The sequence below is a fragment of the Choristoneura fumiferana genome, chromosome 7 (assembly GCF_025370935.1).
Source record: "Choristoneura fumiferana chromosome 7, NRCan_CFum_1, whole genome shotgun sequence".
Classification (NCBI taxonomy): domain Eukaryota; kingdom Metazoa; phylum Arthropoda; class Insecta; order Lepidoptera; family Tortricidae; genus Choristoneura; species Choristoneura fumiferana.
In genome coordinates this window covers 4949271-4965749 of record NC_133478.1, presented here as the reverse complement: position 1 = coordinate 4965749, position 16479 = coordinate 4949271, and the positions used below count along the sequence as shown (strand labels likewise).

Sequence of the window (16479 nt, the reverse complement as noted above, 5' to 3'; positions counted from 1 at the left end):
ATGCTAAGTGTTTATATTGAACAGGCATGTGTATGTATGTATTCATGGATAACGAATATACAAACACGAAATTTAGCTTCAATAAAATCAATATTTAATTTCCCGATCAGCGCGACAGTAAATCATTTTGTATTTATGAACTTCTCATTAAATAAATATTTATTACCGACTTCTTATGCCAATAAATGGTTCTGAACACTATTTTTTCAAAGGAAAATAGCCATAATTTAATTAAACATTAAAGCTGGACAGTTTAATGCATATAAATCATTTAAATGCAGTTTCAAAAGCTTAAAGTCAAGTAAATTAGAGACTGTGTCCGAGCACGCTCGACATTAATGTTAGGCTGACGCTGCGCCCTCTGTGTACGTCACACTGTTTACGTAAACTTACGAAATTAAATGTATTCCTTTAATATTATTTTAGTGCAATAAAGGTACTCTACCAGGACGGTCACATCTTTTACTAAACAAATTTTTTCGTCCCCGAATTGTTTGTCAGGACACTGGGGCAGAATACTTAAGAGCGGAACGATGCCATTTAAAACAGAATGTATGGTCATGGTACCAAAACAAAGTTATTGAAAACGGTGACAAAATCGGAACTAAAATTAGCTTGTACATCTTTAGAAGCAAAGCGTTACGACAGCGCTGTTCTTTCTGGTAATCGTAAAATTGTGCGACTGTTATGTGGCTAACATAGCGCCGTCTTGCTCTTAATCCCGACAGAAATACGAATATATGATCGGGTCCCGTCGCCAGCAATCATGTGCGCTTGGTTAGGTTCGAATTTATCAACACAGGAATTAAAATAAACTTACTGTAGACGATTAAGTCACTAGCTGCAGCGGGTATATGTATATTTAATATGATGTCATGTTAAGTAAACAATAACAGTTTAAAATAATAATTCTCTGTTAAACCTATTAAGGACGTCAGATCTATTTTAACGATAAATACTTTACAGTTCATTACAGAATCGTGGACGAAAACATGTCTAATACATATAAGCAGTATATCTATTAAACATCGTGTTGACTAAGTTACATACACGTATTGGAAAGGAAGAGAGGGTGGGTAGGATGAGGCGGGAGCCAAACCCATTGATCACCATTCATTACCTCTCCATTAAACCCACCGATTTTCAAAATATCCTGACCCAAGACTCCACCTCGAAATCCTTCCACTCCCTACTAGAACACATCATCATCATCATCATCAGCCTATAGCAGTCCACTGCTGGACATAGGCCTCCCCCAAAGAGCGCCATTGCGCCCTGGCCTCGGCTAGACGCATGCCAGCTTCTACCAGCAGCCTTTCGCAATACATCATCAAATTCAATTCAAAATTCAAAATTCAAAAAGTTTATTTGGTTCTTTTACATATTATACAAATATCATACAAAATCCCAAACGCTTCAATAATACCTAAAACTAACTCTCCCTACCAACAAACCCCTCATTCAACCTCCACAGACAGGTACTCTATACAAACTAGTACTAGCCAATGAATGCCGAAAATGTTCACACGAATTTACAGTATTTTTCTGGAATCTCAAAGTGTTAAAATAATATTAATAATAATCATTTGGCTCAATGTCATGCTGGTTATGGTACTCGTATAATATTTGATTTAGAATTGTACACGTCTGCCTGCCATTTGACAAAAACATACACTATCAAGTATCAAACTCAACTTGATTAACTCAACTATTAACCCAATTTGGTACTTGACAGTGGCAGGCGCGCTTTACCCGTTTAAACGCTTAACGCTTATGATTTGTACGCTTTTAAAATAAATGCAAAACACACATAAAAACGTAGCATTTCGCAGAACCGAGCCTGTGTAAAAGTAAACAACGGCTCAAGTGGGTTCCTATGCCACAAGTATAGTCGACCGAGTGTTTTCCATTATTTATGTATGACAGTTCCTACTTCAGAAAGCAACGAAATTGACTTGTAATGTAAAATAAAAGTCAAAAAAACCTTTTTTAAGAATATGTTTCTCGAGCAATGTATTGTAGTTGTAGGTAATACATATGTATGTATGTAAAAACCTTTTACTAGTGTTACGATTTCTTACATCTAGCATGGCTACCAATCATAAACCAATTAGGGTTTTTCCACAGGCGAAATATTGCTAGATGACGTTAGTACTATCGCGAGGTCTGTTTGACGTTTCATTCTTGCTTGCGGTTGGCTCATTTACATATTTATCCAATCACAAGCGTGACAGAAATGCCAAACGGCCCTCACGATACTAACGCCATCTAGCGATATTTCACTTGTCGAAAAACAGTCATTAAGGTGCCATCATTTTTCAATAGGTACATTTATATAGGTAGGTATACCTAAACAATCTAACGGGAAATGAAACTGAAATAGTACATTGCGTCTTAAGGGCGGTAAACAAGGATTACGAACGAGAGTCTATTAGAAGCCCGAAGACGAAGACTGAGGGCTTTAATGAGTCGATGTTCGTAATTCTAGTACCGCCCGTGCGACAAACAATGTTTTTCATCACATTTGCGAGTAAAATTGTATATTTGTAAAAGAAAAACTAATATTTTTTCAAAAATTGACGATACCGCTGACTCTTTAGCGCAGCGCCAGCCTCCCCGCCGCCCTCCTCCTCCGCAGCATATGCCCGACGTGCGCGCGCCGCGCTCCTGCAGGTGCTGCTGCACACCATGCAGTAACAAACTTGTGGCCGCCATACAAATAGATACATTTTATAAATAAGATATATATTATAAAATATTAATATAAATATAAAGTTATTAAACTCAACATATATTATATACACGCTAGAGGCGCTGTTCGTGTTTCCATACAAATTGAGATTTTATCGCGAACGCGATCGAGACTTATTTTGTAACCGAAAACTTACACTAGGGGCACAGGTAGGTAGTGGTCTAGTACCACGAGAATTTAGGTGAATGATTCATTACATACACAGCCACACGAAGAACTGATAGCCTAAAAGGAGAATGAATTAAATGAATGAGTGAATGTCAAAATCCCGCTGTCATTACACATGACTGTTCTTGTGTGCACGACCTCAAATCTGGTGACACTACCTATACCTACACCTAGTTTACCATGCGCTCGACTTAGCGGATATTATTGTAGATACTAGCTTTGCCCGCAGCTTCGCCCGCGTGGAATTCGGTTATCGCGCGCTTTGCTCAGGGACTAACAACGCTAGAAAGCTGTAATTTTTCACGGATATATATGTAAACTATGCCGACAAAATGGTACAATAAAAAAAAAATTTTTAGGGTACCTCCCAGGCTCCCATAGACGTAAAATGGGGTGATTTTTTTTATGTCATCCAACCCTATAGTGTGGGGTATCGTTGGATAGGTCCAGGTTGGTTTAAAACCATTGGGGGTTTGCTAAGACAATTTTTCGAGTCAGTGATCTGTTTGCGAAATATTCAACTTTAAAGTGCAAATTTTCATTAAAATCGAGCGTCCCCCCCTCTAAAATCTAAACCGGTGAGTGGAAAAATTTGAAAAAATTCAGGATGGTAGACAGTATATCAAACTTTCAAGGAAACTATAACGGCTATGTTTGCTTGAGAACTATTAGTAGTTTATGAGTAAATAGCAGCCTAAGGTATAAAATATACCTAAACTTGGAAGATTCCGTATAAAATACGAAATCCTTAGAAAAATATTACTTAATTTTTTCGTAATGGCTACGGAACCCTATTTTGGGCGTGTCCGACACGCTCTTGGCCGGTTTTTGTACTTGTAGTGTCTACTCTTGTGTCTGATATCCTGTCAATCGTTCAAAGGTTAACTGGAAGAAATCCCTTTAAGGGATAAGGTCGCCTTTGTACATCATATTATCCTGTGTTATGTATTTTCATGTACAATAAAGAGATTACAATACAATACAATACTTACTAATGAAACCACAATGAAATTCGAAACACCGTTTATTAAATATTTATTACGATGATAACGATACATTTTACGCTCTAACATTTTAAAATCTACGTGTGTATGGACTTAAATTGAAGTTTCAAAAAATATCCATAAGTTTGGTTTTTGTAACATGGTAAATACTCATTTATAGATATTTGGAATATTACCTGTAAGGAAATCATTTTGTAATTCCTTTTTACCAGGACGGTGAAGATTATTTTATATACTTACTCACAGAGTACATATATTAATTCACATAGCCATATTCATATACCAGCACAAAAATAAAATTTAGGTTTTTCTTATGTTTAAGTAGTAAAAAGCATTTTAATAACATTTAAATACACTTATTATAAATATAAGCCTTTTAGTTTCTAAAGATCTTTTTATAATTATAATTGAACCTAAAACATTAAGTGCCTAATTACTTGCACCCTACTACTGAGTTATTAAAAAAAATCTTCTCAGATTTTTATATCAGTCTAAAGAAAAATTTCTGGGGTCCGCTCGTTCCAACGCCTACAGTGGATTTTAATTTAATAAAAAAAACTAAATATTTAGCTAAAAAGTTATATTTCGGGCTGTTTTAACAGCTCTGGGATTACGTTTTTTGATGACTAAGTGAGTTAAAATAAAGGCACTAAACCTAACTAATATAAGGTAAACGTACGAGTGTTCGTCGCTGCCCCAGTAGTTGGCATATTTAATCTTACGTCATTAGCAATAGAGATGTCAGCAGGGTGTCGTCTATTGGGCATTAGTGTGTCGAGCATTCGGACGCTTACCTTACATTATAAGGTGCTGGTGCAGGTCTTAAAATTGTGACCGTGACTCGACATAATCGGACCAAAAGTACCACAATTACCGAAGTTAAGAAAAATTCAAAATCTCCAAATATATAGGTAGACAATTTTTGCAAAAGCTCCTATTTAACCAAGGAGTCTACTTAACTTAAGATTATTTATCCACAACTGAATAACTACGATTTATCGGATACTCAATACTTATATTACTTCTTCCACCCATCAGGACCTTTGCACTTCGTCTAGTTAAAAGTCAATTTTAATCAGGGATAGTGAAACTTTCTTCAGAGTAGTGAAGTATTTTTTAAATCACTTAAGTACAATGTGTTGACTACTATCGCGGTCATTACTAATTCAAATATCGAGCTTCTCTAAAATCAAAGTACGCGAAACAAAACGCGAATTTAAATCATAAAATCGGTTGAGTGGCTTCAAATATAATATAGATAAGTTGAAGTATCAGTGTAAGCTTCTTTACTAGTGCCATGTGGCCTTGCCTACTCATTTCATATTTAACGTTGGATTTCTTCCCACTTGGGGTCTCAAACTCTCGACCTCGGAGAACCCGACGGACAGTCCTTTAGTGCGATAGTCTTCAATATTTATGCCTTCAAGACGGGCTTGGAGTCTATGAGTTGCTGTTGGTCGCGGGTTTTTTCATCTCGGAACATCTCATACGTGCGTTGCACCATCAGGAGTAACAGCGAGTAGATGCCTGTAATCAGACAAATAAATTATAAATTGGATGTTCAAAGAGTCACAGTTTACAGTGCACTCGCAACGCCTCTAACCGGCAGAAATGGAAGCACATTGCTAGAGTAAGAGGGCTGTCCTCGAAAAAGTCTACGAGCCACCGAACATCTTTCCGTGTACCTCGTCTGCGCAACCACGACCACTCTGACAAGAGTGTCCGACTAAGAAGTGAGTGGGAACAGCTCAGCGGAGCGAGATTTTTGTATAGACAAAACAAAGGAAGGATCTGTGCGAGGAATGTGTTGCGAGGGATGTGTTGCCGAGTACTCAGTCACTAGTAGCGGCCAGTGGTTCTCCTTTCCATTAAAATTATTTTTGAACGTTCTTGATCCACTACCTTCTGAACATTGGCGTATCTAGGATTATTTTTAAGGGGGGGCCTGGCCTGGACTTTTGTGTGAAGATATCAGTTTCAGTCATTTTGAATCGGTAGCCCAACATCTTGGGGTGGGCACTAGACTATATTCGGGTGGGCAACTGGGCACGGCCCTCTATATACGTCTATGCCTCTGAAAACCTTCATAGTCTGTCAGGTCGGTTGAGTAAACAATGCCATTTTCCTAGTTAGATTAAAACTCTAAGGGGCTGTTTCACCATCCATTGATTAGCGTTAACCGACGGTTAAATGTGATGCCGTCTCCGTCTTCGAACAAAACAAATAAGAGACGGCATCACACTTAACCGCCAGTTAACACTAATCAATGGATGGTGAAACGCCAATTAAACGCTGTGGCCAATTAAACGTGTAGTTTAATTGGCAACAGTTGTAGTTTGCGAAGACAGACTTACCGCAGCCCATGAGCATGAGAGAGCCATTGACGATGTCAGCCGTGAGCCAGGAGTAAGCGAAGGCGAGGAGCATCACCAGTACAGTCTTAACAATGCCATAAATAAGGTACGCCTTCACGAAGCCGGAACGCCTCTGAAACATTTCAATGAATGTTAGCATTCTAATGTACTTTTCTTTGTGTCGAATATGTATGTATAACTCAATACCTCCCCTCTCTCTCTCTCTAATAACAACACGCCTATAGTCTATTAGTTAGTGCTAAGCCCTTAGTGTACCTAAGCATTTAACTAATGTCTCTTACGCAATCGCGTTAGTGTGATTGAGGGTTTTCTGCCATATTTTTGCTGTCAGAGACAATTTGGACTTTAACAGCCTTTAAAAATATGGTTTCAAATCGTCTACGTTCTTTTTTGCTAGTAAACAAGAGTAACACATTTGTCAAGCAAATAATGTTTTGTTTCTATTACCTTAAAGGTACGCGCATTTACAAAAGTCTGTGTCGCCTCACACATCTAATTGATGGCTTTCGTATCACAAATATTAATTTCACAAAAATAATTTAAGCTCAAAGTTAAGTTTAGAACAGTTAAAGTAGAACACAATAAGATTCGCGCTGTCATTCATCTACCAATATCTCTCATATTTCGTTTTCTATTCTTGCTATTACCGAACCACGGCAAAACCAAGACACTGGCAGAATTGTTCTCTGATGCACGGAGCCATATAAAAAAAACCGTCCATGAGCGTTTCGGACACGCCCAAAATAGGGTTCCGTAGCCATTCCAAAAAAAAAGTAATATTTTTCTAAGGATTTCGTATTTTTTACGGAATCTTCCAAGTTTAGGTACATTTTATACCTTAGGCTGCTATTTACTCTTAAACTACTAATAATTCTCAAGCAAACTTAGCCGTTACAGTTTTGCTTAAAAGTTTGAACTTACTACCATTCTGAATTCTCCAATTGGGACGCTCGGTTTTTATGAATATTTGCACTTTAAAGTTGAATATTTTGCAAACAAATAAGATTTTTTTATTTTTTTATTTTATTGTACCTACCATTTTGTTGGCATAGTTTACATACATATTCGTGCAAAATTACATCTTCCTAGCATTGATAGTCCCTGAGCAAAGCCGCGGACGGACAGACAGACAGACAGACATGGTGAAACTATAAGGGTTCCGTTTTTGCCATTTTGGCTTCGGAACCCTAAAAAAACTACTAAACAAATCAAGTGCTTCAACTACCTTATGCACTCCATAGCAGAGGAAAACCGAGAAGATGAACATCGTGATAGTCACAATGTATATCGACATGATATAGATGTAGCTCGTGATGAGGTCCTGGGCTTGTACTTTGAGCATCATGTACTCTTCATCAGGATCTATACGATTACTGAACGAGCGCATGTCGCCGGTCACTTGGGTGAGGACGAAACAAACCGCCAGTATGCTGATGCCGGAGACTACCTGGAAGAATACGGAACAAGCATAAGAATCTAAACATATAATATATATGCATGATCACATATCTCATCTAGAACATAGCCGAGTAAATCTTCAATTTATCCTCAGTCATTTGCTGTTTTTATTTTAAGATTATTTAGAGAACTGGTTATCATTTGTGACATAAAATATATCATTCTTTAAAAAACAAGGATCCTTGTTCATCTGCCGTTACTTCTAATAATTTAGTTTTCTAGTTTTTTTACTAATAAAAATATAGATTGCATACTGGCAAAATTGTCCTCTGTTGAGACAGAGACATATTTCTTATTAAAAAGTGATTAAAAAAAAACAGAGGCGCCACTAAATAATTTTGAAATTGAAGTTGTTATTTGTGCCTAATTTAAAGTGTTTGTACTTATCCAGGAACCGGATGGTGAGACGTAAAAACCATTGTATCTAGTAACATTGAGTAGAATTTGGACGATGTTAATATAAAATAATCATTGTATCTCGGATATACAGTTTGGTACCGCGATAATTGTATAAACATAACGTATCGTGCGAACCGGTTTGAAATTAGGAATTAGGATTGCAAAGATTATTGACCTCTAGCACTACATAATACATGATAAGCAGTGTGTAACACAGTTGACACAGTTGCAAGGGAAAGATTTGAGCCCTCTTGTTCTGAGAGGAGGCCTGTGCCCAGCAGTGGGACGTATATAGGCTGCATCACGCCTGTATTCCCAAACGGGGTAGGCAGAGCACACGAAACGTTACCGCTTCGGAGCCACTTTTAGCAATTTTAGGTTTTAAGTTTGACAAATGGTACAATAGTGACAGGTTGCTAGCCTGTCGCCTACGGTATACCTTAACCTATATCCAAAGTCGCCTCTTACGACATCCACGGAAGAAATGGAGAGGTGTAATTCTAACGGTCCAGTTCTACGGTCCATAATAGTAATAGGTATACACTTTATGTAACTTACACAGTTAAAAACTCCAAAAATGAAACACCCCGTCTCCAAGGGCACACAGCAACACTTCGGCTTCGTAGAAAGCATGTTGCTGAAAAGGAATAACAAAAATTTAAAACCACTGGTGTTCAGGAGGCAAATTAATTTAAAAAGTTCGTAAGACTAGTTTTCGAACGTTTCATTTACCTACGTCGACTTGCAGGCTTTTTAATCCAGGTCTTGGTCTTAAGCCTTAAATCGAGATTTAAAAAAGCCAATAAGACGTCCTTAGTATTAGAATATCACGAAAATAATGAACGGTAAATTTTCATGGGTTCTCTAATTTCTCGGCGAAAATATCTTTACCGAATGATTCGTTTCTCACCTGTTTCATATGGTGGAAGTCTCAATTGACGTAAGGGACAAAATGCTACTTTTCAGGAGAGCGAAAAGAAGTTTTTGGTAATTTTCAAACCTTCACAGCATTGTTTATGTTTAACTTAGCAGGACGTTATAATTACGTAAAATCTTGAATTTTCTTGCTTTTCAACGTGAAACTATAGACATTTTCGTAAAAAGCTTAATAAGAAAAATAGCTGTCCCTTACGCCCGTGACATACGGGTGTCATAGCCCCTTACACCCATAAACCGTAAATAAATAAATAATGTAGTAACCGATTTTTGGTCTAAAGGACATTTTATATTTTATTTGCTACATATTTGGACGTAAGTTCCTGTAGAAAAATAAAAAAAATAGTGAATTAACTCAAAGAACCACTTTAATTATTTAAAATAACGCGCAAAAGCCATAATTTTGCACGTCCCCTTAAAAAATATGTAATTTGTAACATTTTCTTTAAATGGACATTATAAGTTTAAAGTTAAATAAAACTCAAATAAATTTTATAAAGTTTTAAACTTTCGTGATTCTCACTCATAGTCAAAATACCACCAACGGGACTTATCACGCTAACACACACGAGTAATATTTACCTCGACGTTTCGGCAACATTGCAGTGGCCGTGGTCACGAGTGGACTGAAGTGTGGGGTGTCAAGTCTGCCTAGCAGCGCGAGTCCTTCGAACTACCCGCACTTGATCACTAATAGTACCAGCACTCGTATCACGAACTACCCGCAATTGGTGATTTTTATTTGTCACCCCATCACACCGACTCACAACACTCATCCCGACGTCGACACTTATTAATAACAGGATTCCACGAAGATGAAAGCTTATATCCATCGTCGTGATTGACATTTTTATGCTTTTTAATTTCAACTGCTTCACGTACCATTCTTGAGTAGAAATGACGTTCCGTGGACAGAATTTTGGGATTGTGAAGCTCAATCCAGTGGTTTGGTCCTGACTCCAACAAATGCTCGGCTATGGCTGACTTGTTTGTTTATAGCTGAGAGGGTCAAGGAAGATATTGCAGCTGTTAAAAATCGCCAAGTAAATAAGTTTTTATCCCGGAAAACAGCATAGTTCCGGGGGTAGCGATAAACGAACTGATGATGTTGTTGATGACGATGATGATGAAATGATTTTCACTACCACCACTGGCGTACTAACTCTGTTTGCTTGCATTATTGCTTACATGCTTGCTTGCTTGCTTGCTTGCATGCTTGCTTGCATGTTTGATTGCATGCTTGCTTGCACTATTTCTTGCATATTTGGAAGTAGGTATTCTTGCTTGATTTGTTGTTTGCATGCATGCTTGCCTTCTGGCTTCACGCTTGCTTGCATGCATGTTTGCACTATTTATGCTTCCTCTAACACACTGATTGCAGCTGTGAGGGAGTGGGACGCCAGCCCGCTTCATGAGCGCTAGAGGAGATACCATAGACCAGTCATCGCGGGATCGGGGTAACCCGCGATGTTCATCTAACCCAGGCCAATAAAATTGCATGTTTGTTGATTTGATTGACAAAATTACATGCTCACTTGCAAGCTTGCTTAGGTGGTTGCTTACATGCTTGCTTGCTTGCTTGCTTGCTTACATGCTTGCTTGCATGCTTTCTTGCACGCTTGCTTGCACTATTTCTTGCACATTTGGGAGTATGCTTGCTTGAGTTGTTGTTTCAATCACTACAAGTTCTAAAAAACCATCTGTTTTGATGCCTCCTATGACCTAACATTAACAAGGTATTTTAATGAACTAAAAGAAGCAAGCAAGGTATTTTACTTTAAGTGCCCCTTACACCCATAAAGTAACCTCAATTTTTAAAATGTCTGTTTGTTACTGTCCCTTACGACTAACAATTTACTCTAGTTTTAGCTTTTGATGTCCCTTACGTCCATAAGAGTATTCCTTATTTTATAAGTTGCTGTTGTTTAATGCCCCTTACGACGTACCAATTACACCTTTTTTTTAAATGTCTGTTTGCTACTGCCCCTTACGACCGACAATTTACTCTAGCTCTTGCTTTTTATACCCCTTACGCCCATAAAAGTATTTCTTATTTTATAAATTGCTGTGTTTTAATGTCCCTTACGACGTTCCGATTATACCATTTTTAACCCTCAACATACATAATTAATTATACAGGCCAATTATTATTATGTATGCATCATCAACTCGGCCTATATACGTCCCACTGCTGGGCACAGGCTTCCTTTATTAGGATCTGTCAGGACAGCTTAAAATAAACAAAGTAGCTAAGAGAAATTTACCTCAACATCCTTGACTGAAATTCCATTACGGAAATGTTAGCTCGACGTCAAGCCATTAGGGGATCCATCAACTTAATCTTCTTTTTTTGTTTTGCTTTTGGCATCTTATAAAAAAATACAGGCGTTGACAAAGAACAAACGTAGGCAATCAAATACGTCCTCCGTGTTTGACGTGTCTGGCACGACTGACCGAATGTGCAATGCGCAAACGCTCGGCGCGTGGAAGGTAGGTAGACGCGTTAGTATTTTGATGTTAGGTACAAGAAATAGGTACAGGCGGTAAGGTTACGCCCAACAACTTCTTGCTTTTTATCTTATTCGTTATAAAATGTTGGGGTGTAAAGGGCAATGAAAAAATAATTGACCCATACGCCCTTTTATTATATTTGTTGTTTTTTTTTTAACGCCATGAGCCGAGTCGTAAAGGACATATGAGACTGCCACAGCCCCTTACGACCCAAATATTAAAAAAATAATACATTTACGCCATTTTTCAGCTCAAATATTTTATATCATGTCCCTTAAGCTATTTTATTTTAAAATAATAAATGTTGATATCAGCAAAATTAAGGGGCGTATCGTAACCTGAATACTACCAATCGACAGAGAAAAAAAAACTCTAATTTTCTATGTTTAAAAGTGATTTTCGGTATTTTGTCCCTTACGCCAATTGAGACTTCCACCATCGATATGGTCGAAAACTTTTTTTTGAAACTAAGTAGGTACTATAGGATTGTTATAAAACTAAGCTAATCTAATCTAAAATAATCTAATAGGGTTCTACAGGATAGTCCTGAAATATATCATGAATAGTTTACAATTTCAGAAAATAACCGTTTGACCGTATGAAAAAGTTGAGAAATGATTTATATTTGGGAAAAATATTCTTGGCGAAAAGCGAGAATTCCGTTTACCGGGGTTATTAAATATTGCTAGAAAGAAATTATTATTAGTAACGTAAAGTAAAATTGGAATTCGGGAATGTTTAAGATGAGAATGTTAAACTTAGTTGTACTTCTTAAACTATGATAGCAGCCATTTTGATACAGGTATCTCGCATAGTTACTTAGTAGGGGGTTCCTAATCTTCTTGCATGTAATTGAATTTTTTAATGTAATTTTTTACATATTTAAATTTCATTCATCATGTTAATCAACCTCTACCCCTACTAAATGGAATTAAATGAAAATATAATAGCTCATTGTCTCAGATATAGTTAGTCGATAGCTCCTACGGGTGTATAAGAGTATCAAATGACTAAATTTTTATGGATACTCGTACAAAATTAACGTTAACTTTTAATGATTTCTTATCAACGAAACTGAGAGAGTTTTTCTATAGTCCTGACCTGAGATAGAAAGTGATATTGATTGTTGTGAATTATTAAATTATTCAAATTGATCGGCGAACATATGCATGGAAAAATCCAATGCATTCATTCAATGAGGGCTATCGCGAATGAATTCGCCACTAGAGGCGCTAGTGTAGCGTGAGGTCTCCGAAATGTCAAAACTCATAGTTTTTGGGTGAGCTACGCGGGTTAATTTATAATTATAATAATTTTGTGAATATTTTGCAATATCTGAAATTAATTATGGCAAATATGCGTTCCGGGGCAATTAATGTCTGTGTTTTGAGACAGTTTTGTCTTTCGGAAACCTTTGTCCTCCCTTTTTTCCAAACAAAACGGGGACTATTCAACACTGTGGCATGCTCGATATTTTTATGGTACGGTTTTAAGGTGTATTAAATATGATTTTAATCTAAACACTGTTTTCACGCTCGTAATAACAGACTTTGAAAGCCATACTTAAAAACCTCACGCAACAGTGCGCCATCTAGTGAGACAAAAAACGATAGCCCTCATTAGGGCTATCGCGTATGATTTCGCCGCTAGAGGTGCTAGTGTAGCGTGAGGTCTCCGAAATGTCAAATCTCATAGTTTTTGGGTGAGCTACGCGGGTTTATTTATAATTAGAATAATTTTGTGAATATTTTGCAATATCTGAAATTAATTATGGCAAATATGCGTTACGGGGCAATGAATGTCTGTGTTTTGAGACAGTTTTGTCTTTCGGAAACCTTTGTCCTCCTTTTTTTCCGAACAAAACGGGGACTATGCAACACTGTGGCATGCTCGATATTTTTATGGTACGGTTTTAATGTGTATTAAATATGATTTTAATCTAAACTTTGTTTTCACGCCCGTAATAACAGACTTTGAAAGCCATACTTAAAAACCTCACGCAACACTGCGCCATCTAGTGAGACAAAAAACGATAGCCCTCATTCATTCCACGAAACAGAAATAAATGGGAATTACCCACACACACAGTGATCCAGCTTTGAGACCTCAATGTTGAGCAGGCCCTGGAACTACGAAGTGGAAAATTCGAACTTCATATCGCGCCGTCCCGCTGCCGTTCGATTTTAGAATTTCGTAGTAGGCCCCCAGAACTAGTAATTCTCAGTTCCGCTAGTCGCCACTAGATGCCAGTTAAATTCAGAAATTGATTGCGATAGAAACCTATCTATTCCAGAAAGTAATTTATTATACATTAATGTTTATTATGAAATAGTCAGTGTTTTCCTAGAACAGCTGTGGCGTAAGTGATAGGGTTAAATATCAATGTAAACAAGGCATGTTTATCACTACTGAACTCAAGTTACTGGGAAATATATAATAACTATCTACGCAGTACTGAATACAACGATAGGTACCTAAGTTACTTATCATGTTCCTATTATTTTTATAAAAATGTTATTAACATATTTTTACGCTTAAATGTAATTTGTAATACAATAACTAGATATTTTTTGTATCTAGGTGCTTGCTTACATATAAGGGCATGTTTCACTACTGATAGTTCAAACTAAAGAGAGCGTTAGAAAAAAGGGAGCTATATAATGTGTCTAATGTTGTTTAATTGTGAGTAAAAACTGCACGTTTGACATGTAGAAAGACAAAAAGATTTTTTGTAAAAGGTGTTGCAATAAATAAATACTAAAAAAAGAATTCCGATGAAGACATTGACCGGGAGCAGCAAAAAAAGCGAAATTTTCAAGGTCACTTTATTTACATTAGATAACCCTATTAATATAAGTAGCTTAACAATAATAATTACTAATTTATCATTATCAATTACTTAATGACCAAGCGCAAGTCCATTGGAGTCACGCACTCATACAGCCGTAAAATATTTCAACACAAGGTGTATTTTTCGGGTTCCGTAGCCAAAATGGCAAAAACAGAATCCTTATAGTTTCGCCATGTCTGTCTGTCTGTCCGTCCGTCCGCGGCTTTGCTCTGAGACTATGAATGCTAGAACGCTGTAATTGTACACGAATATATATGTAAACTATGCCGACAAAATGATACAATAAAAAATTTAAAAAAACTTTTAAATTGTCCCATAGACGTAGTGGTGATGTTTTTCTTATAGTGTGAGGTATTGTTGGATAGGTCTTTTAAAACCATTAGGGGGTTGCAAAGACGATTTTTCGGTTCAGTGATTTGTTTGCATAATATTCAACTTTAAAGTGCAGTGTTTCATTAAAATCGAGCTTCCCCTGCCCCTCTAAAATCTAAACCGGTGGGTGAAAAAATTTGAAAAAACTCAGGATGGTAGTAAGTATATCAAACTTTCAAGGAAAACTATAACGGTTAAGTTTTCTTAAGAATTATTAGTAGTTTAAGAGTAAATAGCAGCCTAAGGTATAAAATGTACCTAAACTTGAAATGTTCTAAACTACAGTGCTGTGTATACTACATAAGTCCTATAGTACGTACCTACTCGTTTTCATTGCCTACTTGAATGCTACAAAAACCTAAAAATATTCTGATCGACCCCACTGGATCATATACCTCTAGTAACGTATGACTCATCAAGCAAAAAATAAAGTGTTATTTCGTAGCTAAATAAGCTAAAACTACAAATTATTCCGTGCAATAGCTCTTGTGGTTATCCAAATAAGTGTTCCTACCTTCTGTCCAGCATTCTCCTCTAATAATATCACAAACTGAGAGCAAAACGCACTTCAATTCAATCTGCCAAATACGTGTTTTACGCAACTACAAATGTTCGCGAGTGAACACCGAATGCAGGTTCACTAAACATGAAACGTAAAGTATATCCAAGAGCCAACAATTATCTCAAGACCTCTTGATAGTGGCGCCACCGTCTACGCTATTCGAAACCGCACTTTATTGCTTAGAGCATCGTTAGTTCAATTTTTCGCCGCGTCTTGACAATAGGTCGTGTTATTCTGGTAGTGGATCAAAACAGATGTTGTTTTGTTTTGCCGAGCCGGGCCGAACCGCGCCGCGTGGACTTTTGCATGACATCACGCCGGCGCCCGAACGTCGCCGAATACATTCGGGTTTTCTCGGGATATCAATAAGCGACCCAAGGTCGGGAACGGATCAAAAAGCGTATTTTCCAACAACTTCATAATAATCGTGGTCATATGTGTATCTAGATAGATAGATACACTTGTACATATTTTTTGGGCTCGTGGATGGAAGGAGGGGAATGCTAATGCTTTATTGCTGCTATAAACGCCGATAATAGGTATGATACGGGCCGTTAATTTGCACAGAAAGGGAAAGTAAGAAATTGTAAGTTATGGTACTTAGGATGCTCCAAGTTAATTTAACTTTGCTAAGTCAATCGCAGTGGAGAACTAACTCCGTTCGGGCCCCGGGGCGGCACGGCTGAATGAGACAAACAATCTTTGTTTCCTTTAAGTAACTTCATCTTCAAGATTTCAAGAACGACATATTTACATTACTTACCTACTATTTTTTATTTATTTATTCAAGTAGGTATAGTCAACCAAAAAAATCCTTCACCACTAAATGTTAAGACGCTGGGACGGCAATATGTCACAATGGCAGTCAGATCTCTCTGTCTTTACAATGAGAAAAATAGAGAGATCCGACAGTTACCTACTATGACAAAATGACAAACACGTGTGCGCCTAGGCAAAAGTTCAATATAACTTACGGCGTCTCACTTAGGTAAGTAGGTAAATGTTGTTGTTTTCTTTATACATATATTTCTTTTGGTCGGCTATGCAGTGCTAATGCTAATACGTAATTTCACACCAATGTTGTAATATTC

At 37.2% G+C, this 16479-nt stretch overlaps 1 protein-coding gene across 1 annotated transcript; it reads right to left on the bottom strand.

Annotated features, from left to right (window-relative positions):
• Positions 1-3926: 3926 nt before the first annotated feature.
• On the bottom strand, positions 3927-15467 carry LOC141429561 (uncharacterized). The gene is made up of 5 exons (XM_074089918.1): positions 15341-15467; positions 8715-8793; positions 7525-7746; positions 6279-6411; positions 3927-5451 (listed from the first exon to the last, which is right to left on the bottom strand). The coding sequence occupies exons 1-5, from the start codon at positions 15352-15354 to the stop codon at positions 5339-5341; spliced, it is 561 nt and encodes a 186-aa protein (XP_073946019.1). The 5' UTR covers positions 15355-15467; the 3' UTR covers positions 3927-5338.
• Between the last annotated feature and the right edge of the window lie 1012 nt (positions 15468-16479).

Coding starts and splice junctions, on each gene's coding strand:
- LOC141429561 (XM_074089918.1), bottom strand. Junction 7,747..8,714: donor TTTTTGGAGTTTTTAACTGT/GTAAGTTACATA, acceptor GTATTCTTCCAG/GTAGTCTCCGGCATCAGCAT. Junction 5,452..6,278: donor TCTCATGCTCATGGGCTGCG/GTAAGTCTGTCT, acceptor GTCTGATTACAG/GCATCTACTCGCTGTTACTC.